Source organism: Tyto alba, unplaced genomic scaffold (assembly GCF_018691265.1).
Source record: "Tyto alba isolate M040663 unplaced genomic scaffold, T.alba_DEE_v4.0 Super-Scaffold_21, whole genome shotgun sequence".
Classification (NCBI taxonomy): domain Eukaryota; kingdom Metazoa; phylum Chordata; class Aves; order Strigiformes; family Tytonidae; genus Tyto; species Tyto alba.
Genome location: NW_024881295.1, coordinates 2,002,174 through 2,026,023, shown reverse-complemented (window position 1 = coordinate 2,026,023; position 23,850 = coordinate 2,002,174). Strand labels below are relative to the sequence as shown.

Sequence of the window (23,850 nt, the reverse complement as noted above, 5' to 3'; positions counted from 1 at the left end):
ATGCATTTCCCACATGAAAGTAGTCCTGCATTGCCTAAAGGCTTTCTAGAGGACACAGTCATTGGGAAGGTCAGAGATGGGGAGAAACAAGAAATATTTACCATACTTGAAACCTGAACTTCTGAGAATCAGGAAACGGAGTTAATAAATTCTCTAATGAGGCCTTACTTCTTCCTTTTTCAGCAGGTAAACTGCACCACTAATCTACACACTCGCACTGTGCCAATATGCATTGTTCAGCACACAGCAAATGTTATAATTATTGCAAGCACTGTAACAAGTGCTATCAGGCAAACCTTGTTCTGGGCACGAGGCACAGAGTTGAACTGCCTGCACTTATCCTAGTCTTGAAAACCTTGATTCCCCCACTGACACGCCTCACTTCTTGCCAGTGCTTACAACCCATTCATTTTCACCCAGGGCATTCCCTTTGACACTGTCCTTTCACTTGTCTTTCATTAACATCCTCCCTTTATCTTCCTCTGGGTAATACAGCTGAGACATTTTAAAGGAGGGTAATAAACGAATGCCAAAATAGCAGATATTCTGCTGACTGTGTATTGGCTTGAGATACAGGTTTCAGCTTCAAGCCTTGCTCCAAATCCTACAACACATCCTCCAGAAGCTGGATATCAACCTACCAAATGTCCTTTCTTACTAGCTCGTTCGGGCAGTTGTTTCTTTTCCTCTTTTTTTCCAGTCCCTAATTCCACTTGGAACTGAAAGCTTTCCCTGACAAACTGTTGGCAGTGTGGTGTGTCTAAGTGACAAGCTGTGGTTTCAGCAAGTCCTCATTTTTTGAGAAAAATATTTCATTTGAAAAATAAGTGACCAACTCTACTGTTGTTACTGTTGTTCCCTTTACTGTCTAACAGGCAGTGGTCTTCCCACCATTTCGATCTAAACCAAAATATAGCATATTTCCATAATTTCCATATTTCCTTCCCAAAAAACAAACACAAAAAATAAAGAAGAAAGTAGGTCTTAGTCTGAGCATCGCTGCAAAGAAGTGGTGCTTAACACCACTTCTTTAACCTTGATAAAATGAAGGATAAAGTCAGAAAATGGTAATTTAAACTATTTTAAATAACAATATTTAGTTTTATTCCTATCGTTCATCACAACAGAAGTGTCAACATTATTAGAGGTAGGGTCCTTTAACTATCCTTACACATGAACACTGGCAGAAGTAGCTGTTTTTAAAATGCTGCCTTTCTCCCTCATTAATCCCTCATTTTGAGGAGATATAAGTCTGTTGTCTAGGCCTTTTATTGTCACTGCAGGCATAAATCTCTTGCCTTAATATCTGCATAAATAGATATTTTAGATGGCCTAGTGATGAAAGACTCTTTCCACATTGCTGAAACAAGACTCTGTGACTTTTTTTTTATTTGTTTAATTTAGTATTTTGTTTAAAATTGGCCTAAAAAAGCAAGGAAAGGTGTCAAATGACCTCAACAGAAGGTCAAGTATTCTGAAATTAAATAATAATGTTGCTTCAACTGGTTATAATGGGAATCCTGTGCTTCCTACCCTGCACTGCCACAGGTTGTTGCTGAGCTGGGGAGACATGGAGGGTTGAAGTTGGCTGCGTGTCCGGGACGTGTGTGCTGCCAGCAAAAGGTTTCAGCAGTGGAGCCTTCAGGGGCATTTCAAAAGGGCATAGAATTTTCATTCTTCTTCATCTCCTGAGTTTGTTGTACATCATTGCAATTGCCAAAGAGAAAACGCAGTGAACCATCACTGTTTTCCTCTTCTCCCTCTGTGTCTCTGCCTGCTGCCTGAGGCAAATCCTCAGAGGTGTCATTGCAACTTGTGATTCTGACTCTCTTTCTTTTCACACTTGGGTTCTGTAAGAGCACTTAGTTTTTTAAAGCAGGCAGTTTTTATCTTCTTTCCTCTACTCAGGTCATCTATAATTTTATAATTTTCTTTGGCATGTTGCTCACTGTCAATCTGTGCTATCTTCCTGTTCCTGAATATCTCTCCCACACCCCTCAGCAGTGGCATGCAACCACCACATCCTGCTCCATCAAAGAAACCATGCAATTCTAATCTTTGTCACACAGCTAAACCATCCCTCCTTGTAATCCGAGGATAGTCATGTCTTCCAGAAGTGTCTCAGATGCATCCCCTGATCTCACGCTCCCTTCCACGTGAGAAAGGGATTTTCTGCTTAAAAGAGTGGAGAACCAGCAATGGTGAAAATTTCTCACACCAGTAGCTCTGCCAAGCACCCTAATGCAACCATGCAGATTCCCTTCCCTTTTTCCCACTCCCCTTCATCAGGAACTCTCTTTGGTTCTCCCCACAGAGGGGCTGAAGTCCTTCAGTTTTGATATCCCTGTGCTGTCCTAGCCTTGAAATACTCATCTTGCATTACCGTAGCCCTCAGCGCTGCCTAGTTCCCCCAGAACAGTGACTATCAGGGACTATCAGGAATATGGAAAATTTAAAATGTTGGCATTGTATTACATCATTCACAAAAGAGACCACAAATATACTTGTTGTCTACAGCAGGACTGTCAACAACGTAACATGGGATTCAAATACTCTGTATGCAATTGGATCTGCTTAAGCCCTGTCCCTGAAGATCAGATTAGATATCTCTCCTTCTCTGTTACTCTTTTGTTCTGCGAGAATTTGTCTCTGCAGATTAATACAAATGGGCTTTTCCAGGCTTCCCTAGCAAGTAAATATGAATAAACTACAATGTCCTTCAAAATCCACAGACCCAGGCTATGTTTTGTAATGGATTATGCAACTAGACAAATTGGAGATGAGATGCACAAGGCACTTCCTGGAAGAACCAGTTGGAAACCTGCTGACGCTCTTTGTTTTTCATGTCATTACAATGAAAGGTCTTAGGCAGGGCAACAGATGACGCCCTTTTCTCCTTCCACTCACTCCCACCAAGGCATAGCGCATGGAACAAAGGCATTTTTATTTTACTATTCCACTACAGTCAAGATTGCTACCCTTTTATGTGCCATAGGAGCTTCCTCTGATAAGCCATGGCATCAAGACTCACCAGACCCTTTCCAACAAACTTGCCAATAATCGTCATACTAGACGACAGGATGGCATAGTCAGAGTTCATTTCAGCATTTGCAACAGAAAGGCACTTTAGCCAGAAGAGCGCCTTTACCTTGGTGAGAGGAGCCCACATTCACCCACCCTGAGGAGTACTGGGTGGGAGATGAATGCTTTGTTTCTGGTTTTGGTTGCGTAGTACAAAAATCTATTGGAAATGTTTTAAGATAAAGGCCACTAGGCCAGTGCTTTCACTGAGGCAGGGTGCCAGGGCATATTATGTAAAGAGCTGATCTTTCCTACATATTAAATTTGATCTAGAACACTTGGTTTCTACTCCTCCCTCCTGGCAACAGGCCCAGCCTCGTGCACTTCCATATAAACTGGGCCCCTCACAGCAGAATAGCTGCCCAAGGTATCAGCAAGACCCAAACTGCAGTGGTCCTGCTGATGATGGCAGTTCTACTCTCAAGAATCAAGGGTATGCTCTTCCTCTTGTTTCTCCCATTCTTTTGTTCTGGTCAGCCTGCACCTCCACTGCTGCGTTTCTCCATCTTCCTGGATCCTTCAAACACGGTCTACCTCCGCTGGGACCATGACGAACAGGAGCTGATGACGTTTGAGCTGCAGGTCCCTACAACGGGCTGGGTGGCATTTGGATTCAGCCCTCGCGGAGAATTGCCTGGATCTGACATTGTGATAGGAGGTATCTTCCCAAATGGCAGTATCTACTTCTCTGTAAGTTGAAAAGACTTCCTCTGCATCCCTCTTTGCCAGGGGTCATGATCCAAGTATACTGGCTTGAAAGCATATGAGCTCAACTGGCTCAAGATAGATGTCAGAGGCCACTTGAGATCCTTAGTTGGCATGGCCTCTGATTGACAGTCCAGAAGAGCCCAGGTCTTCTGCAGGTCCTGTGTCATACCTGCTAGCTCCATGCAGCTTCCTGAGACACCTCGTGGTATCCCAAATGGCACTAGATGATGTTTAGGCAGACAAACTGATCCCATCTGCAAGTCAAAACCACAGCCAGAACCAATTAGGTATGACTGAAGCAATCACCTCCCATGAAGCTAGAAGAGGCTGCTAGGAGTGTAACTTCTGATTCACCCAAACCAGAGGTCAGGTCAGACAGCAGTCAGACGTGAAATTCCGATGTTTTCCCTCACTGAAGCTCCTCAAAGATTAATTTAATTGGTTTCCTCTGTAGTAAGTGGAGACATGCATTCACCTCCAAAGGTTGCTTCTTCCTGATGGTCTTAAATGTCTCCCTTAGGAATAAGGTAGGACATCCTTGGGATTTTCTGCTTTTCCCATTGTCTGTAAAAGCAACCACTAAGGATAGATGTCTGATGTTAAAACAGCTGGAATTCAGAGGAACAAAATGCCACTGAAGGTGCTAAATAAAAAAAAAAAAAAAAAACAAACAGGCTGTTGTTTGGTTTTGTTTTGGATTGCGAAGGAGAAGCAGGCAGTTTAATGTTATCCAGATACAGAAAGAAAAAGCATTTACACTCATGAAGTGCTTGCTGGTCACAGTGGTTTTATTTTGTTCAGCTGTTTTCACTTCCCTTTTCACACAACAGTAAACTGTGTTTTGCATGAAATACGTCTTAGTGATTTTCTAAAATGGGTGAATTTTGGAAGGGGTGGGGTAGCTAGACTTACTTGTGGTTGTCAGTTGCTTGCAAAACCATTCTTGTAATACCCAATTTTGAAATCTTCTTGTAATTGTGACACAGACAGGCCATTTTTAGTTGTTAATGACTACAGGGAAGAAAATTGTGATGAATATAGAAGAAGCACTTGTTCTTTATTTTTTAATAATTATTTTTTAATAGTGTTTTGGGGTAAAACCAAACCATTAATTTCTCCTAAAAGAACATCCTGAAAAGTGAAGTGTTTGGTTTCAAAAATACAAAATATTCCATTCTTTTCAGAAGACATATTTAACATTTTCAATGTTTTTCTGCATTGGTAGCTGAAACTCATTGCTTATGTTAGAAAATAATTTTGGTCTCACAAAAGTTTAGGTTTTTCCAATTCTTTTATATATCAGAAAATATCTCCCAATGCATTAGGTCTGGAGACATTTCAGTAAACAAGCACATGAATGACCACAGAAATCGACATTTGCTCAGCAGGCTGTAAAGCACATCCACTGAACCCATGGAACAGACTGAAGGAAAAATATGCTAGTCACTGTAAATGGAGTTTAAGTGGGGTTTTCCATTTGCATACTTCCTTCTAACCCTCTCTCTCTCTCATCCTTGGTTTTGGTTTTAATTTTCCTCTTTACTACAGCCATAGCAAAGTCATTATTGGATTAATGTCCAATGGGAGAAAAACTAGCCAAACAGTCTTGTTTTCACAAAGTCTTTTTTTTTTTTTTTTTTTTTTCCCCAGGTGTTTGCTTCCTTCCTCTTTCATAAGGTACATTTAATTTTAAATATTTAATTTATTTCAGAGTAGCTCATTTGCAGACTACTTATCTTTGAATTTTGATCTTTTAAGGAAAGAGTGCAACAGCTATTTCAGAACAGTAGGAAAACAAAAGCTGTATTTTCAAACTATGATATGTCTCTATAAATTGAGAACTTGGGTTAGAGAAAACTTGTTTTGAATACTCTGAAATTCCAAATCCATGGATAAATTAAAGAAGAAAGAATAGGAAGAAGAGGAGATACTGGGAAATTTAGCAAAAGCTATAAGCAGGTTTTGAAATAATCACTTAAAGGAACAGAGAGGGGAGGAAAAATTACCAGGAAAGATTTCACATAAAAATATTTTTCAATGTAGCACTTAACAGCTGTATATTAGGGAGACATCTGCTTTATTATGTTTCAGGTTTCTCTAGGAGAGATTTTCATCCCATCTGCAGCCACTACCTTCTAATTTCTGGTCATTTGAACTCCTTTGCCACAAAAATATGACACGATCTCTGTCAGCCAATTCGGAGCTTTGCTCCTTTTTAACCTTCTTCCCTTTCTTCAGCTGTGTGTACAGTCCCACCTTCTCACCTCATATTTTCATACCAGCAGTTATTGTGGCCCATTCTGTTCCCAGTGAGATTTCTACAGGATCTAGACATTCAGATATTTTTCAAAGTCTGCTCATGTTTTTGTGCCCTTTAACCAAGTAACAATTGCATTTGATGACCGCAGTAATGTATTATTTGTCTTTTTCACTATGCCTGTGCTGGTAAATCCATTGGTTAGCTTGTTGTTTCTAGGAGACCTTAACACCCACAACCAGGCCCAGCTCTCAGGTGGTATGGAAAACCTAAGAGTTAAAGTAGAAACTCTGGTATGGATAAAATATTTTACTTTTGAACGACCTCTGTTTTTCAATAGGACTTATTTTACTTCCCACCCTGTGTGGTTGAGCCAGATGTGCTCCTATGCTCCAGCGTGTAGCAAGTCACTCGCTCAGGGAGCAGTGAAGACCCTCTAGTTTCCATCCTACCCAGCCCATCCTCTGGGTGATGGGGTTCATGGGCTTTCCTTGAGCAGCTGGATATAGCAGGGACTGGGTGTGAGTTCTTTTCAATTGGCTTGTGGCAATCACCAGTGAAAGCAGAGGAGCTTTTGGAGAATTAAATGCTTTGATAATTACTTGGGTCCCACCAGTGGTACTTGGAAACTTGACCTCTTGGAGTGTAGGAAGTTCTGCTCTTCTCTCTATTGCTTTGACCACTGTTCCTTTTCCAGGATTGTCACATGGTAGATGAGGCAACGCTTGAGGAAGATGAGAGCCAGGACTACCAACTGCTGTCAGTGACAGAGAATGAGACCTCCACTACCATGCTGTTCAAACGCCACCTCCGGACGTGTGACCCAAATGACCTTGATATCACGGTAAGAAAGGGGGTTGCTCAAGGCACATCCCAAACAAAGCTGCTCTCATGTCCCACTGTATTCCCAGATCCCTCAGATCAGATCTGAGAACGACAGGTTTTTCTCACAACAGTACAATAATAGTAATATAAAGAAAAATATGGAACCATACAGCCACATTTATAGGAGCCCATTTCAATGGCACTATTTTGATGTACAGATGTTTTCTTACAATGTTTTCCATCAAAGAATCAGGAAGATATATATCTCAACATTTTCTTAAGACTGAACACAGCTCTTAAAAATTCTGCTCATTTCTCTGTTTCTCTCTTCTTTGTCATGTACGAAATAACAATCGTGTGTGGGGGATAAAATTTTTATTTGCCTAATACAAGGCAGTATGTTGGTAAGAATTGTGTTTAGCAAATTCAGAACGTTTTGATAATCTCAGTCCTCTCTTAGAAGAGCTTCATATTGGTATTGACTGACACTAAAAGCTTAGCAAACCCAAATTGTTATTTTAAGTGAGAGATTTTTCAAAAATATGCTTTGCTAAGGTTTACAAGCAATTCAAATGCTCACAGTTGTGGAACTCTACATATATAGACACTGTTTACACTATCTCACCTTTGCTTGAGAGACTTCTGGGTAAATCAGCATTATCCAAGGCTTATCCTACTCAGAATGTGTCCGGAATTAGGTGTACATTCACCATTTTTCTGCAGTTCAAATACACGTGCAAATGACTGGTTAGATGACTTTGTAGTCATAAACCTTAATGACCTTTACTAATCGAAAGAAATATTACCCCATTCTGAGTGGGAAGAACCTACAGACTTCGATGGTGGCCGCTGTCCTTACGTGATGGGGCAGATCCAGGTAGATCATTCAGCACATTCGTGCTCAACAGTGCCTGGTAATGGGGAATCAGGGGACTAGAGTTTTGTTAGTTTTTTGTGTAAGTCCCTCAGTAATGCTTTGTAAAAATTGCCCAAAGCGCATTAACAGTATATACAGATAAATGAACTGCATCTGCCTGCTCTAGGATGTGCAAATATCTGAAAATAGGATCTTTAGCACCATTGTACAGCTGTCACAGCTAGAACATTATCCAGACACTCAGTATCTGAACATCTAAACACAAAGTGATGCAGGTTCGGAAATCTCTATCAAAACCCTCACAGCCTTTTTTTCATCTTTCTTTCATTTCACATACCAGCACTTTAAATCCATGAGTGCTTTAATAATGTGTGTGAAATGACAGTGTGTCTTTTCTAGCCAGCACCCTCTCTTTGGGAATAAAACATTATGTCTCTGGACAAGACAAATCTTGTGTGTTACACTGCTTACTTTCTGTTGTGTGTTCTGACATATTGATTGAGTGGTGTCTGGGTACGTACCAAATATGCACAGTTATATTATTTTGGGTGGCTTCTAATTGCATATGGTTAGTATGTGGATTGCATTTTAATACATGTGCAGTAGTATAAGGCATGTGGTGTAGGGTGAGTACGTGTGTGTGTGGTTGATGGGAAGGAATGAAGGAGATTTTTCAGTGAAACACTTCCATTACAGACGGACACAGCACGCCTCATTGTTGCATTTGGCACTGATGACACAGTCCAATTCTTTAAAGGCCAAAGATTTTCCAAATCTCTTTTCTTGATGAGGTACAGAGGCCCATCTGACTTAAATGACCCCAAAATATTCTTCACCTATGACCTGAGGCTGGACAATGTAAGTATTGGACAAGAACTTGGCATACTAAAAATTTCCCCTTCTTCTGCCTTTCTTTGCAAAGTTGATCATGCCCATGCTGGAGGTTTGGATTGCACAGGTCAAAGATGGACAGGACTGATCTTGGAAACACGCAACTAGAGCTGGAAAGAGTAGGAATGAAGTGGGAATGGAAGGCTTGCTGTGTGGAGGGTAAAGGGCTTATTTGTTAGGAAAATGCTGTAAGGTGTTATCTGTTCCCTTGACTAGAGTTTAGGGAGCCAGACACAGACTGTGGTGCTACTAAATTGCAATGTAATTATTATATGTATACAGGTCTGTTGTACCATCCATACAGACCCATATAAAAAAACCCTGTAATACACTGAAGATATTTACTGCTTCCCATCTTAGTTTCATGGGAACTGCACAATATGACAGAGAGGAGAAAGAATGGATATACATTTAAATGCTCTGTGACAAGTCTGGCTCAGAAAATGCCATATACACTACTGTGTGCACTGCCTCCAGTATTAATTCATGGAGCATCTCAGTGTTAGATATAAGGATTTACCAGGAGAGCTGGAGCCCCCTGTTAGCATCACCTCATGCCACATGTGCTATCCTTGTCAAATGGAGTTCAAAAATGCCAGCACAGTGTGGTATTGCATTAACACCTTCCTTCTTTAAACAGCATCAGCCCACACAGTCAGCACTCACTCACTCAAGACGCAGCAGAATCTGCTGATCAGTGTGGGCAATATTCCATAGTAAAGAGGAGCACTATTTTTATGCAAAGATTTGTGGGATTAGTGCTCTCACGTGTTGTGCTTGTGACTGCAGAAAACCAGCAATTAAAAACATTAATTGAACTGGACGGATGTTTTCTACACTTGGTTCATGATACAATAGGCAAATTAGTAATGCAATTCCCTTTTGGGAAAAAACAAAAACAAAAACAAAACAGAAAAAATCTGAAAGAAAAAGGATTTAAGACCTGGTGAAGCTGACAAATATGATTTCCCTTCATCAGAATACAGTTTCATCTTCTTGAATCCTTTAATCTCACTCATTACAACCAAATCCCAAGCAGTTGTTTGCTAAATGCATGACCCTTCCTGTCCCCTCCAGTTCTGGGTCTCCTTCTCCTTGCACTACATCCCTTTGGCTTCTTCAATTCCTCGTGCACATTATTGAGTTGCCAGTGTAACTTGTGTGTGTTTATTTTCCAGTTTGCTGTTCCCATTGAAGAAACCAAGTATGCCTGTACATTTCTCCCACTGCCCGTGGTCAAGCAGAAGCACCATATTTACAAGGTAAACTTGCAGGATGCCTGACTGGGGAAAAACAGGACAGGACAGACTTCCTCCTTCAATCATGCATACAGGTGTGTCTTTTACAGCATTTTAGTATAAATTTGGGAGCATTCCATCCGTCCTTCATTGCCATTGGTATGAGCCAGCTACTTTGGCTCGTGTGGAGATAAGCTCTGCCTTGTTTCTAGCCTTGGAAGTACCTTTGTCTTTATGTACATCACACCTGAAGAATCCTTGCTACACGTCTGATGTTGCAGTGTAGTGAGCTCAAGTCATGTTACCTGTTGGCATCTCTGAGAGTAAGTGGATCCTCCAGAATTTTCTATATTGAAAGGACCTTAGCTTTTTTTCTTCAGAGATTGCTAAGAATATTTATATAAAAGGGAAAACATTTTTGCCGTCCTGTTTTCAATATTGAATATGAAGAAAATGAAGAGCAAAGAAAAGAAACAAGGATCTTTCCAAAGCAAGACGAGTTTACTTCTCAAATTCAGATAACTTTGCTTCAGGGTCAAGCAACCCTTCTTAGTTTTGTGGGTTTAGAAGATTTAAAAATAGATGTTCCACTACAATGGCATAAGGCAAAATTTCATAAGGAAGATTTTGCATGGACTGGAAAAATTAATTTAACAGGTAAACCTACTGAGCAAACTCAGAAGTTTTAGTCAGTTCTTGTGGTAACATCAGGACTTTAAAACCTGATCTCATCAGTGCTGGTAGAAAGTTCAGTGATTAATGAACAGATACAAGTTATTTGTGAGGTTTATTTTAAACTATCTTGATTATAGCACTTTTGGCACAACTGATGTAGCTGTGAATTACAGTGAACCTGAGATCAAGGTCCCTTATCTTGCTTTGCAGCCTAGAAAATGGTGCATGTCGTAAACTCTTTACTTTTCTGGTCTGGAACAACAGGGCCCAGCGTAACAGGTCAAACAGACACCCTTGTGATTCTGATTAAGGGGAGGTGCTTTAAAAGAAGATGAGAATCCTTTCTGGAAAATGGACTATGCTGGATGCATACCGAAATAAGTAGATAAACCATCCTCCAGTTTATCATCCATTTTGCAAATCAGATTACATCTGTTTGCCCAAGATATGGTTAACTGCTCTTTCTGGTTGCCTGGGAAATAAATCTTTTAGCGTTGACAGTAACTTTTTTTGACTCTCTCTTGATTGCAGTTTGAACCCATAATAACACCCCACAACATAACCTTGGTTCATCATATTCTTGTTTATGCTTGTGGCAACGTCAGCGTGTTACCCCGTGGCATAGATGATTGCTATGGAGCCAATCCAGATTTTGCCTTGTGCTCTCAGGTGCTGGTGGGCTGGGCTGTTGGAGGAGAGGTGAGTCTGCAGGGCCCATTCCCCTCCCCATTTCTTGTTATGAACAGTAGTGCCCTTGTTGTCAGCTTGTCTAGTAAGATCCCACAGTCCTGCAGGGCCAACAAATCTGGAGAAGTTTCCTCATACTGTCCCCACTCGAGTCTAATTCTGTTGCATCAGGTGATGCTGGTATTATCTAGGTAGTTGTTGATACTCTGTGTGTGTGTATGTTATCATATCTGCATTAAACAAATATTATCTGTCATATATTAAGGCTTTCATTCTGACCTTTTGATAATGTTACGATTAATTTCACAAAATTATCCTCATTTCAGTCTTGCATAACAGAAAGAAGTATACCTACTTATACCTACTTTCTACTTTTTTTTTTTTTTTTTTTGTACTGGCTCTGCCTCTTTTTCAGAAGAGTATAATTCAAAGTTCAGTGAAATTGGTGCTTCTGACTGAGTAGCCTAGTTAGAAGTCAGTACTGGACAAATTTTAGCATCCATCTTGTACTTTTCAGAGCAAAATATATTTCGTATTTCTATAGTATGCACGTATATGAGGATAGAGAGAGAAAGGAGATAAGTTTTGGACAAAACCCTTACACAGATTTTATTCTGATTTTATATTATGCAGTGGCAATACTGATATGGAATTTGTTGTAAGAGTGTACATATGCTATAACCATTTCCTATTCAATATAGTATAAAAATAAAAATTAAAACAATCAGAAGGATACATTAAAAATATATTTTGAAAACTCTTCCTTGTTCTGATTCAGAATGAAAAGAAATGGAACTGACATAATTTCCCACAGCATTTTGATTTCTAATGTCTAAATATTCAGAGATGCAAGAAAATAAAAACTTTCTTTTTCTAAGTTTTCAATCAAGAAATGACAGAGAAGAGTTAAAAACTAACTACTTCAAATAAGTTTATTCCTCATCTTCCTCTTTCTACAAGTCTTATCAACTTCCAGATGAAGCTGCATTTTCCATAGGGACACCCTGGGACCCTCGGTACATCCGACTAGAAATCCATTACAGCAATTTTGACTTATTACCAGGTGGGTAATGGGGATGGGCAGCTGTCTGACAAAGAACAGCCTCAGGATGGAAGCTCAAAGTTCACCTACAAGCCTATGAGAAACCAGCTTCTGCATGAAACCCTTCTGTATGTTGCTCAGTACAACCTTCAGGACAGTAAGAAGAAACTAGACTGTGCTCCCATTCAGGAATAACTTTAACTTTAGAAACATAGACAGTTACATCTGTTTAGATTAGACATGTCTTACCGTCAAATAAGCTGCGCACATCTTCCTGATATGATACTAGCAGGAGCATTAGGAAAAACATCAGGGAAATGTGGGCATCACGGGAAAAAGTTGCAGAGTGAGAAGGGACAGAGTGGCTGCAAGAAATAGGTGTACCGACGGTCAGATGAAGTCCTGAGAGCCTAATAATACCACCTCAGGCTTCTACCATGACCTCCAGCACTCAATCCCTGTGACAGGTGATGAAGAATGCCACCACCATAGCACTATTCTAGCTATTAAGAGGAAAAATTAGCTCTATCCCAGTCAAAACCAATGCAGCTATCATTTTACAGAAGGGGAAACAAAAGTGTGGAGTGATTTTATGGGAATCGCCTGAGACTCTAAGCAGGGCTGGATCCAGATGTGCTATGATTGGAGATCTGTGCAACCGTGCACCTTGCATGACTTGGAGGCTGTACATCACAGTGGGCCGTACAACTGCGGGTAGAGTGGGGGGCTTAGGTCTTCCTGTTAATCGGTGGCTGCTCCCATCCTTTGATTGGGAAAGCAACACTATATGTGTTGTTCCTTCAGGCCCCACTTCTGATGTTTCTGGAGTCATTACTGAAGGAGTGATCATTTTTTTTTTTTTTTTTTTTTACAGGCTTGATTGACAGCTCAGGGATACGAATCTACTATACTCCAGAGCTACGGAATTATGATGTGGGCGTTCTGCAAACAGGCATCTTCACTTTCCCTGTGCATTTCATTCCTCCTGGAGCAGAATCCTACAGATCTTATGGCCTTTGCAATTCGAGCCAGTTTGATGAAGTGAGTGTGGGGAAAGCCATACAAAATCCTTCTTGACCTTTCTCACTTAGGGCTTTCATCTTGCTCTAGATGTGACCAAAAGATATTTGGTGCAGGGTATTATCTCAGCCTCCATTTCTGCATGTTGCAAAATTAGTATCTTTTCCAATAGCACTACTTAGCAGGTAGGCAAGATTTGGCCCAAGAGTATTAGCAGAGCTGTGTAAACATGTCAGAATCTTGGCTCGAATACCCATTCAACCCATCCAGGTGAAAGGGAAACAGAATCCAAGGGATGTAGTGACTTCCAAAGAGCCCCAAGGGACCCAGCTCCACCACATGCAGAGGAATTTGTCTTACCTTAGGTGTGTTGTACTGATGCAGGAAGGAAGGTACTAGGCTGGGAGGATGTGGTGCCCTCTCTCAAGTCAAGAAGGTACCTCTAGAGCAGAGGTATAACATCCCTCAAAACGAAGCCAAGAGGCTGCTAACAATAATAAATTCAAGTGGACAGTGGGATCCAGGGGATTCGTAGGTCCCTCCAGGACTGCTAGATGTGAGGTTGCCACTTTCCCTTTTCCCAGGCCCAGGTGGTGCTGAGACTGGAGGGAAAACTCCAAAGATATAGACACCCCCCACCCATGCAAGCACCCATGCCCAGAAAGCAGAATCAGCTGGCCATAAATAGGTCAACACAGATGGGAGTACAATACCTTTACAGGCACCACACAGACATGAACAACATCCACACGAGCATGGAGAACACACAGGACCCAATCCTCTTCCTCCTTTCGGGCTAATCAGGATTGAATTTCACTAGGGGAACATAACCATACACTCACTCACTCAGCTCCCATAGGTAATCACATTTGTGGGTCTCCAACTTCTGGTCCAGATCATAAGTCCTTCCAGCATCTGTGCCAAGATCAAGGGCCCTTTTACACAGTGTCTGGACTGGACCTTGAGTCTTTCTGGCTTGAAGTTTCCTGGTGGATCATCCCACCCCAAAACCACAGGCACACACCTATGCACAGTATAGAGAGCACAAACACACAGAAAATGGTTAGGAACAGAGTTTAGTAAGACAGTCTTGATTTCAGTGGTTAGGCACCAGATTTAGTCAGACAAACATACTGACCAGTATCCTTCTTAAGTACAACAGGGCTCTCCTCCTCTTCTCTCCATTTTCCCATGTTTGTTTCTCTCTTTCCCTAACTTTGACGTCTTCCCTAAGCATCTGATAATAAATTTTTGCACATTTCTTACAATCCACTTAGAATATCCCATAAATTTTGCACAGTCCCACAATACCCCTCAAACAACCCATAGGTTCCCTCCCTTTTATGAGACCTGTGGTAATCTTATTTTTCTTCTTTTCATCAATTTTCAACGATTTTCTTGGAACCTTTTAAGGTTTATATTTTGATAGTTCTTTTAATGGCCTGTGGATCAGTGTCTTACAGTTTCTGCTTTTGTTCTTTCTATTATCTGCATTATGTATCTGCATGTTTAACTTATTACCTCTCCTGTATCCTATTTTTTTTTTTACATAGCTGATAGCAAGATATGCTTACAGTACCCAGCATGAGATATCACAAACTCAGACAACTATGCCAGAGTACCTAAAGCCAGAAGAGCAATTTTCAAAAAGTCTCATCAGAGCAACCTTTCAATCAGCAGTGACCTACATAAGGAAATGGTCTTTGACCTCCTTTTTTTAAAAAAAAAGTTAAGCTGACATGAGTTCCATCAAGCATTTAGCTTGATGGGCAGGTCTAAAACATAGTGCTATGCTCTGACTGCCAGGCTCTGACCTACTTCATTTTGAACCACAGATGAATGGGATGCTGGTTCCAGATCTGCATGTCTTTGCCTACTTGCTTCACACCCACTTGTCTGGCAGAGGAGTGAAAGCTGCTCAATACCGGTAAGAAAAGGAAACTCACAGTATTGCTGCCCATGCCACAGGATCAGAGTGCCTCTTGGACTAGAGTGGATGAGAATCATAGAATCACAGAAAGGTTTGGGTTGGAAGGGACCTTAAAGATCATCTAGTTTCAACCCCCCTGCCATGGGCTGGGGCACCATTCACTAGACCAGGTTGTTCAAAGCCCCGTCCAACCTGGCCTTGGACACTTCCAGGGAGGGGGCAGCCACAGCTGCTCTCGGCACCCTGGGCCACTGTCTCACTGCCCACACAGTAAAGAACTTCTTCCTTATAGCCAATCTAAATCTACCCTCTTTCAGTTTTAAACCCCTTATCCTATCACTACATGCCCTTTTAAGAAGTCCCTCTCCAGCTTTCTTTTAGGCCCCCTTTATGTACTGGAAGGCTGTGATAAGTTTTATGCAGAGCCTTCCCTTCTCCAGGCTGAACCCCCACAACTCTCTCAGCCTGGCCTCACAGGAGAGGTGCTCCAGCCCCCTGAGCATCTTCTTGGCCTCCTCTGTACTCTCTCAAGAAGATCCATGTCCTTTTTATGTTGGGTGGCCCAGAGCTGGACACAGTACTCCAGGTGGGGTCTCACAAGAGCGGAGCAGAGGGGGAGAATCACCTCCTTCAACCTGTTGATCATGCTTCTCTTGATACAGCCCAGGATGAGTTGGCTTTTTAGGCTGAAAGCACACATTGCTGGGTCATGTAGAGCTTCTCAACAAACAATACCCCTAAGTCCTTCTCCACAGGGCTGCTCTCAATCTACTCATCACCCAGCCTGTAACTGTGCTTGGGGTTGCCCCAACCCAAGTGTAGGACTTTGAGTTTGGACTTGTTGAACTTCATGAGTTTTGCAAGGGCCCAACTCTCAAGCCTGTCAAGATCTGAGTTACGTTCCCAGGTTAGTCTCCATCTGTCTGTCAGTGCAGGAGACTCTGCAGTGTCTGAACTGTACTGCAAAGAACTAGCTCCTAGGGAAAGAAGGGTCAGCTCAGCAGAGGGTAAGAGACTAGGACTGTGCCTCCCATTAAACAGAACAACTCCAGGCAGCGAGCTCAAGCACTGGACTGCTGCTCATTCATGCTAGTCAGCTGCTAGACGGTGTCCTTGCATAACTTGGTTCTGCTACCCAGGCTCACCCTGGGGCTACATAAGTGCAGTTCTGGGGATTGCGTGTACCAGTTCCCATGGGCTGCATAGGCAAAACTACACTGGGTTTGGTTTCCTCCACCATCCTCCCACACAAAAAATTTCAGCACTCCTGTGCGCTCTCTAATCACACGCCAGCCCATGAAGCATGATTTCTCAGTTTCAAGCTATGAAAAGAACCAGTCATGATCTGCAGCATAGCACTAGAACACTATTTCAGCCACTTAGAATTTGAAAATAAAACAAAACACAGAACTAAAAATGAATTGTACTTTAGGCCAAAGAGGCATCACAGAGGTCTAAGTCCTTGGTAGTATAGATATAACACCTATCTGCCCCTTAGGTTTCTAATTTCAGAATAACCCAACACGAGGCAAGCATCACACTGCAGACAATTACAGGGAGGCAGACACTTAGTCCATGCCAGTGAGCCAGAGAATAATCCACTATCCTACAATATTTAGCAATGCAGGTGTAGCCCCAGATGTTGCAGCGACACTCTAAGATTAGAGTGTTCACTGTGACACCTCCAAGATCAAGTTCCTTGCCTGTCTATGTGACATTGCTGGTGCACACTCTGGAGTGTGACGTGAGTTCCATCTGGAATGGCAAGGGGAAACTTTGGTATTGTCTGGTCCTTAGATGGCTGTGCTGTCACACCAAATCCTGACCCCTGCACTGTCTCACACACTGCCTCACATGCTGCTTCACTCTGCAGAAACTCCACACATACAGTTGCTCAGGTGGGTATGCAGGGAACCTGAACTGCACTGTACACAAGCTATGGAAGGCAGGAAGGTGCCTGGCCCCCGACAACTGATGTGAAACTCTGTTATGAGGAAGGCAGATGTTGCCTCGTTTGGCTTCTAAGTACACATTAGAAATATCATTCAGAAGAATCTAAGTTGTTCCAAAATGGCACATCTGGCCTTGAAGATGGCCTTCCTCAGTTATCCTTAAACACCAGTGGCACCCTGCAATCAAACATGGTTTAAAGACCCTGGCCGTGCGTCTCTCTACCCACTCCCCAGCATGCCAAGGAATGGGGCTAAGTGACCAGCAGCTCCTTCAAAGGCAACCTCAGAAAAGTGGGACTAGCATAATTGTATGATGGGAATTTTCCCCATCTCTGGTCAGCGGTATCTGCAAAATACTCACCTTGCAGCCTCTGCAGATTAACTGTGACATGGCAAAAGCAGGGGAAAACTTTTTAAGAACCGTAGGAAACAAACTTGGTCTGCTATAACTAGACTAAATAAATGGGGATTTTGTAACATGAAAGGTGCACTGTGAATATGCTTGCTCCCCAATTATGCCTGTCTGTGTCTCTCAGGAGTAGCACATTATAGCTGGCAAACACAGTTGTCTCTTGGAAAAGGAGCAAAGTAGACATCAATAAAACCTATTGGCTTTAAAGACATCCCACAGTTTCAGTGCTAGTGATCATCCACCCAAACTGGCCTGACACTTGGATTGCCATGCTAGACAAAAAGAGAACATGAGTGAGCCTCACTCCATCTCACTAGATAACACCTTCCAAGAGCATGCTCCAAGTAGCAGAGAGTGATATAATCAGGAGAGTTTTCCTTAGGCATCCGGAGAAAATGGAAGATTCTGCCTCTTTGCTAGGAATCACTTGAGGTGAGCATAGGGAGGACTAAAGCAACAGTTCAATTCACATATCATGAGCACATATCTGAGAAAGGACTCTTACAGACTTTACCATGTTAGGGCCATGCCCTGAAGCCATCTCAAGCACAGTCTCCAGAACAGAAGGCCAAGTGTTTGAAACACCTTCTGAGCAGAGATGATTCAGGCACCATAAGCAGTCTAGGATTTCCCCTGTAACACATAGGATAACTATGTTGTTCTTAGTCACTTGTCCAATTAGTAGAGACCCCAGACTCTTTGGAGCTTGACCTTGGTAGAACATAGCAGACTGTGAACCTTGATAGCAATTTAGAGGCAGACCTGCCTCCTTTTTAGGTGATAATTCCAGAATACCTCAGCATAGGCCAAAAGGCACACACAGCCAGTATGAGTGACCTAGCCAGAGCTATTCTGTTCTAGACAGTACCCATAGTTTTTGGCTCCTGCTCTTTATGCAAGCCACATGGTATACATAAACCATGTGCCACGTGACAGAGCATCTTCTTTCTTGACTTGAATTTTTGTGAAGCCTGGCCCCCAAGCCAGGTTCCTCCCTTCTGAACCCATTTTGTTATAAGGTGTAGCTGAACATTGCCATGAGCCTACCAGTTCACCTGCTCAGGGGTGCCAGCAGTCTCAAAGAAGACCTATACCAAGAAAGCAGGGTGTGTGACAGCTGCTGGGACAGCCTGGCCATGAGGGCCACAAGGATTTGTGGGCTGGGTGCCTCTGTGCACGATGCAGTGTGTACTGTGAATGTACTTAGCAAGATCTCATGACCCATAGCACGGATGGAGAAGCAGCACTCGAGCAGAGAAGAGACCACCTAAGAAGCAATATCACAAAGCCCTGTAGATATAGCAAGGAAGAATTCATATGTGATGCTTCTGCTTCTGCAAGGGAGGTCTAAGCAGCCTGCCAACTCAACTCTGTTAGGGTCAGAGAGTTTTTTTATTTAGGACAGTGTTTTGCAATGCAAACGTTGGAGTTCTTACTGCTGGGATCCCAGACTGGCGTTTGAAAGGTAAAAGTTTCAAGGCACAACAATTGCTGACATGTAAAAAGTTCATATTTGGACTCCAGACTGAAAAGGGTTGGGTGAGAAATTTCAAGTGTATGATTGGGACTGACTGCCACTGAAAATATGTTCTGTGAGTACAAAAGAGATCAGGCATGATTTCTGGAGGGGATTTTTCTCTGCTGTTTATTTCATGCAGCAGTTGGTTATTCCACTCCCCTCCCTGGAAATATTATCACTTTCTCCCCTTTTTTGTCTTCCCCAGGAACGGCGAGCAGCTAAGGATCATCTGTGAGGACAATAACTATGACTTCAGACTGCAGGAGATACGGGACATGAAGGAAATCCTCATAATCAAACCAGTACAATCCTCCCCTGGGGTGTAGCCATGGGTGGTCAGGCTGGGGAGGTGGTGTCAGAGTACATAAACATATTCTGTCCTTCATTCCACCTCAGGCTGTGGCCCGTTGTTTTCACACAGTTTGCTGGTTCCCCATGTCGCGAGCGGTTGTTTTGCATGTTTTGCCTGTACCACTCTGATGGTGTGACTTACTGTGTTCCCTAGGGGGATGAGATCCTGGTCGAATGCAACTTTCAGACACTGGATCGGTCAGGGGTTACTTTTGTAAGTTTGTTTTTCTATCTACAAATCTTCCATTGCTTTTAAAATTAGTTTATCACCATTAAAATCTTTTGGTCAGACACACCTCTCTTCCTCAAGCAAACGTGGCCCTGGCAAAAATTTCTTGTGTCAGACACAGTATCACTGACATACTGAGGCATGTCTTGCACAGATGCTTCATGGCTGGAGAGTAGCTCTCCATCTCCTACTACAGGCTTATGAACAGATTACAAAGCTATCTTGCATCTAATACTATACAAGCTAACTCTTGTCCAAAATGTCAAGAGCAAGTAGCGAAACTTGCAGCTGAGTTGGTGTTCAATCATTGAACACTTGGATTTAGCAGACAGGCAGAAGTCAAATACAAAAGATGACATAATCTGGAAGGTGGATCTGATTTAGACTTCTCAAAATATGTTCTTTTTAGTTCTTCTTAGTCAGACCAGACGTCAGTTTTGCAGAACTTCACATGCAAACAATTATTGTCATACTCAACCTTCATAACTTATTTTAGAGCATATGCCATGCAGAGGAGTTAATGATGTTATTGCACTTAGAAATGTGCACAAGAAACTGAGACTCAACCTAAAGAGGATTACAGAGTTTAAATTCACAGAGAGCAACACTGTTTGATTTGCTTGGGCCCATTCCAAAAGCAGGGATCAACTTTAAAATTCTGATCTGGATGTCACACTCAGTTAATTCCCTGAATATTATAGTTGAACTTCCCGAGGTTCCAGATTTTGTTATCTTGTAAATTGAAATAAAAAGATGGTAGTTTTCCTGAAGGAGAGAATAAGTAGATTTAGGTTATAAAACCACAGAGCAACCTATTTATGAGACTCTTGTGAGGATACTTTTATTCTCTGTTTCTAACTCTCAAACAATTTTTTTTTTCTTTTTTTTTCACCAAAGAGGATTTGCATGAGGTGTGAGAAAGAGTGTTTTCTTGAGGAGAAATATTCTCCTTGTTGTATCTCAGCAGACCTCTGAGTCATCCTTGTGTCTTTGCAGGGTGGGCCAAGCACCATGAATGAGATGTGTCTCACTTTCCTCTTCTATTACCCTCGTAACAACATCTCCAGTTGTATGGGCTACCCTGACATTTTGTACATTGCGCACGTACTCAAGCAGGAGGCCTCAGAGTGAGTCCTGAGTCAACATGTTTCTGGAAGTAGCAGAGCTAATTATAACTATGAAGAATAACAAATGGAAAAGATAAAGAAAATTAAATGTTACTGATAGGGAAGAAAGAGCCATGTACTTGGATCTGTCAGATTGAACCCTCTTGTGGCATGAATCTATGAACTGTGATAGTTTAACAATCTCTTCTCCTTTATCTTTTTTTCCTCCTTCCTTTTTTTTTTTTTTTTTTTATCCCTTCCTTCCTTTTTCTTCTCATTGTTTATCTTCACCTCCCCATTGCCCCTTACTCTTTCTCCAGTGCAGTGGAAGGAATGATGGCCATGGACTTCGTTGACTGGGACAACGATACTGTCAAAATTGCAGAGAAAGCAGCCAAGGAGGCAAATCAAGTAGTCATGATTAAAAACATTAATGTAAGCCCCCCTTCTGCTCACTTTGTGGGTTGGGAAATGGACTTGGCTCTCACGTTCCAACAGCAAAACACAGCTGAAAGACAGAGCCAACACACAACACCTTGGGTAATACCAGCTGTTCATATCTTATCCATGGCTATAGGAACTGAAAAGGATTACCTGAATTATGAAGTCCTGACTCTTAGGCTGCAGTTGCAAATAACTGTCCAAGACATATTTAGCTATCACTTAACTTTGAACTAAAAAAGCTAGAAATTCCTCTCCAAAGAGAAAAAACACTTTTGCATCTTGATAATATAACAGTGCCTGGGGAGTGATGTCATGGCAGAGTATTTTGGACAGAATAAGCAATAAAATAGTGCTGGAGATCCAGAAAACCCACATACATGGAACAGGGTTTCCTGTCTCCTACTTATCTGACTGCATTTCAGTGCCTTATTCTGGTACCTACTCATCTTAGAGGTAAGTTTGGGAAAAAATCTCTTAAATTCAGAAAGGATCAAAATTCCATCTTCTCATTTCCGAGAGCTTCTCTGCTGTCAGAGGGGAGACCTATGTCATTACTTTATCTGAGATGGCTAGCAACACTTCCAGACACCAAGAAAACTGACTAAAACACATCCAAGACTTGCAGTGTCATGCCAGAGTATTGTGGCTCACAACTTAAAAACAGATCATGTAATTTTGTTTTTCCTTCTTTCCTTCCACCCCTAGGAACTCCAAAGAAGTGAGAGTGGTCTAATCAGAGACATTAGTATTCCAGAGCAGGCTGCCTGCCACAATATTTCTGGACAACTCTCACTGTCGGGTCTGAGGGCCACTGCAAACCTTCATTTGACCTCAGTGTGCACTTCTGAGTCATCAGCTACCACAGAAATTGCTTCACTTCCTCTTATTTCTCTCACACATCTGGTGTTTGCTTGCCTTATTTTGGCCTCTGACTATGGGAAGTAAGGGGCAGAAGACCAGAACAGATCACTGGCCTGCTGAAGCAGTCTCTGTAATTACCACCTGGTAGTGGGGTATTCCAGATCTGACAGCCCTGAACATGAGAGGATACTTACAGAATAGAAAATCATCTCCCTTTGCAAGAAATGGGTTCAAAGGGCATTGGCGTTTATTTTATTTTCATAAAAAATACTTTTGAGTATAGCTTGTTCTAAATCAGAAAAGCAATGTACTATAATTCAGTAAAGACAGGAATATAGTAATCTCTTCAATAGCTACTGCTTAATTATTAAATCCAGAGCTTTCATAGATGGGCTACTGTATGTATTTGGTCACTGTAATCATTATCTAGTCTCAAGCTATCTACATACTCCCTGTATTTAGGTGAGTATAGAAAACTAGGCTCCTTAGTTATTAAATAATGTGATTGATTCTAAAACTAGTCCTGCAATATCCATCAGTGACTACATAGCAGGGAATTTACCTGCTGATGGCCAGGTAATAATGAGGCGATGACTTGGAGCTTACTGAAAAACAGACTTTATATGCTGTCATATAGCAAACCTATGAATTCCAGTTGTATAAAAGCTGAACCATTTTCTGTTCTCTTCTCTTATATTTTTCCCCAGTATATACATGAGAATTAGAAGAGCAAATCTGATGATAGTTACATTCTTTGTCACCATACTGACTCTGCCAAATTTCAGATTTCATACTGGGACTTTTCAACGAATTCTCTCCCCACATTCCCCAAGGCAGGGTCTCTGCTTATTTTGACAATAATTAGTACACTAGGTAAAAACAACTGCAGATTTTAAAAGCAAGCATCACAAAACTGATTAGGAGGGTAATCAGCCATGCAGAGTGGATTCCTTCCTCGCTGGGCTGATGAACATTTATTAGCTAGCAATTATCTTGGTTAAAACTGAAACATGGACAGAAAAAAAAATATATTTGCCTTGAAGCTCATGAAGAGAATCCATGCGATTCCAAGAGAATCATCCAGAGACTCAGCATTGTGTCCCAAATAAAACATACATTACTGAGATCACTGTGCTGTGCTTAGGAGCATATTCTTAATTCTCACTAAACATTTTCCCCTTCAAATTCCTATGGGAATATATCACATTACTTCTCTTTCACAGTGTAGCCAAGTCATGGCGAGGCTGGTAGTACTGAGTGAGACATTCAGCCTCCCTTGTATTTAATTAGGGCAAGAGGCTTAATAGAATAAATAGAATAGAATAGAATAGAATAGAATAGAATAGAATAGAATAGAATAGAATAGAATAGAATAGAATAGAATAGAATAGAATAGAATAGAATAGAATAGAATAGAATAGAATAGAATAGAATAGAATAGTTCCAGTTGGAAGGGACCTACAGCGATCATCTGTTCCAACTGCCTGACCACTTCTGGGCTGACCAAGTTAAAGCATGTTGTTAAACACTGACAGGCTCGGGGCATGGACCACCTCTCCAGAAAGCCTGTTCCAGTGTCTGACCACCCTCTCAGTAAAGACATGCTGCCTCATGTCCAGGCTAATCCTCCCCTGGTGCAGCTTTGAGCCATCCCCACGTGTCCTGGCACTGGGTCCCAGGGAGAAGATCTCAGCACCCCCCTCTCCACATCCCCTCCTCAGGGAGCTGCAGAGAGCAATGCGGTC

At 41.8% G+C, this 23,850-nt stretch overlaps 1 protein-coding gene across 1 annotated transcript; it reads left to right on the top strand.

The window, feature by feature from the left end:
• LOC104367198 (putative DBH-like monooxygenase protein 2) lies at positions 1-22,189 on the top strand. Its single transcript, XM_032995053.1, has 14 exons — positions 1-69; positions 3,559-3,771; positions 6,744-6,890; positions 8,445-8,606; positions 9,818-9,901; positions 11,084-11,251; positions 12,200-12,302; positions 13,156-13,322; positions 15,137-15,228; positions 19,320-19,416; positions 19,620-19,679; positions 20,691-20,821; positions 21,121-21,235; positions 21,950-22,189. The coding sequence occupies exons 1-14, from the start codon at positions 1-3 to the stop codon at positions 22,187-22,189; spliced, it is 1,848 nt and encodes a 615-aa protein (XP_032850944.1).
• Positions 22,190-23,850: the final 1,661 nt, after the last annotated feature.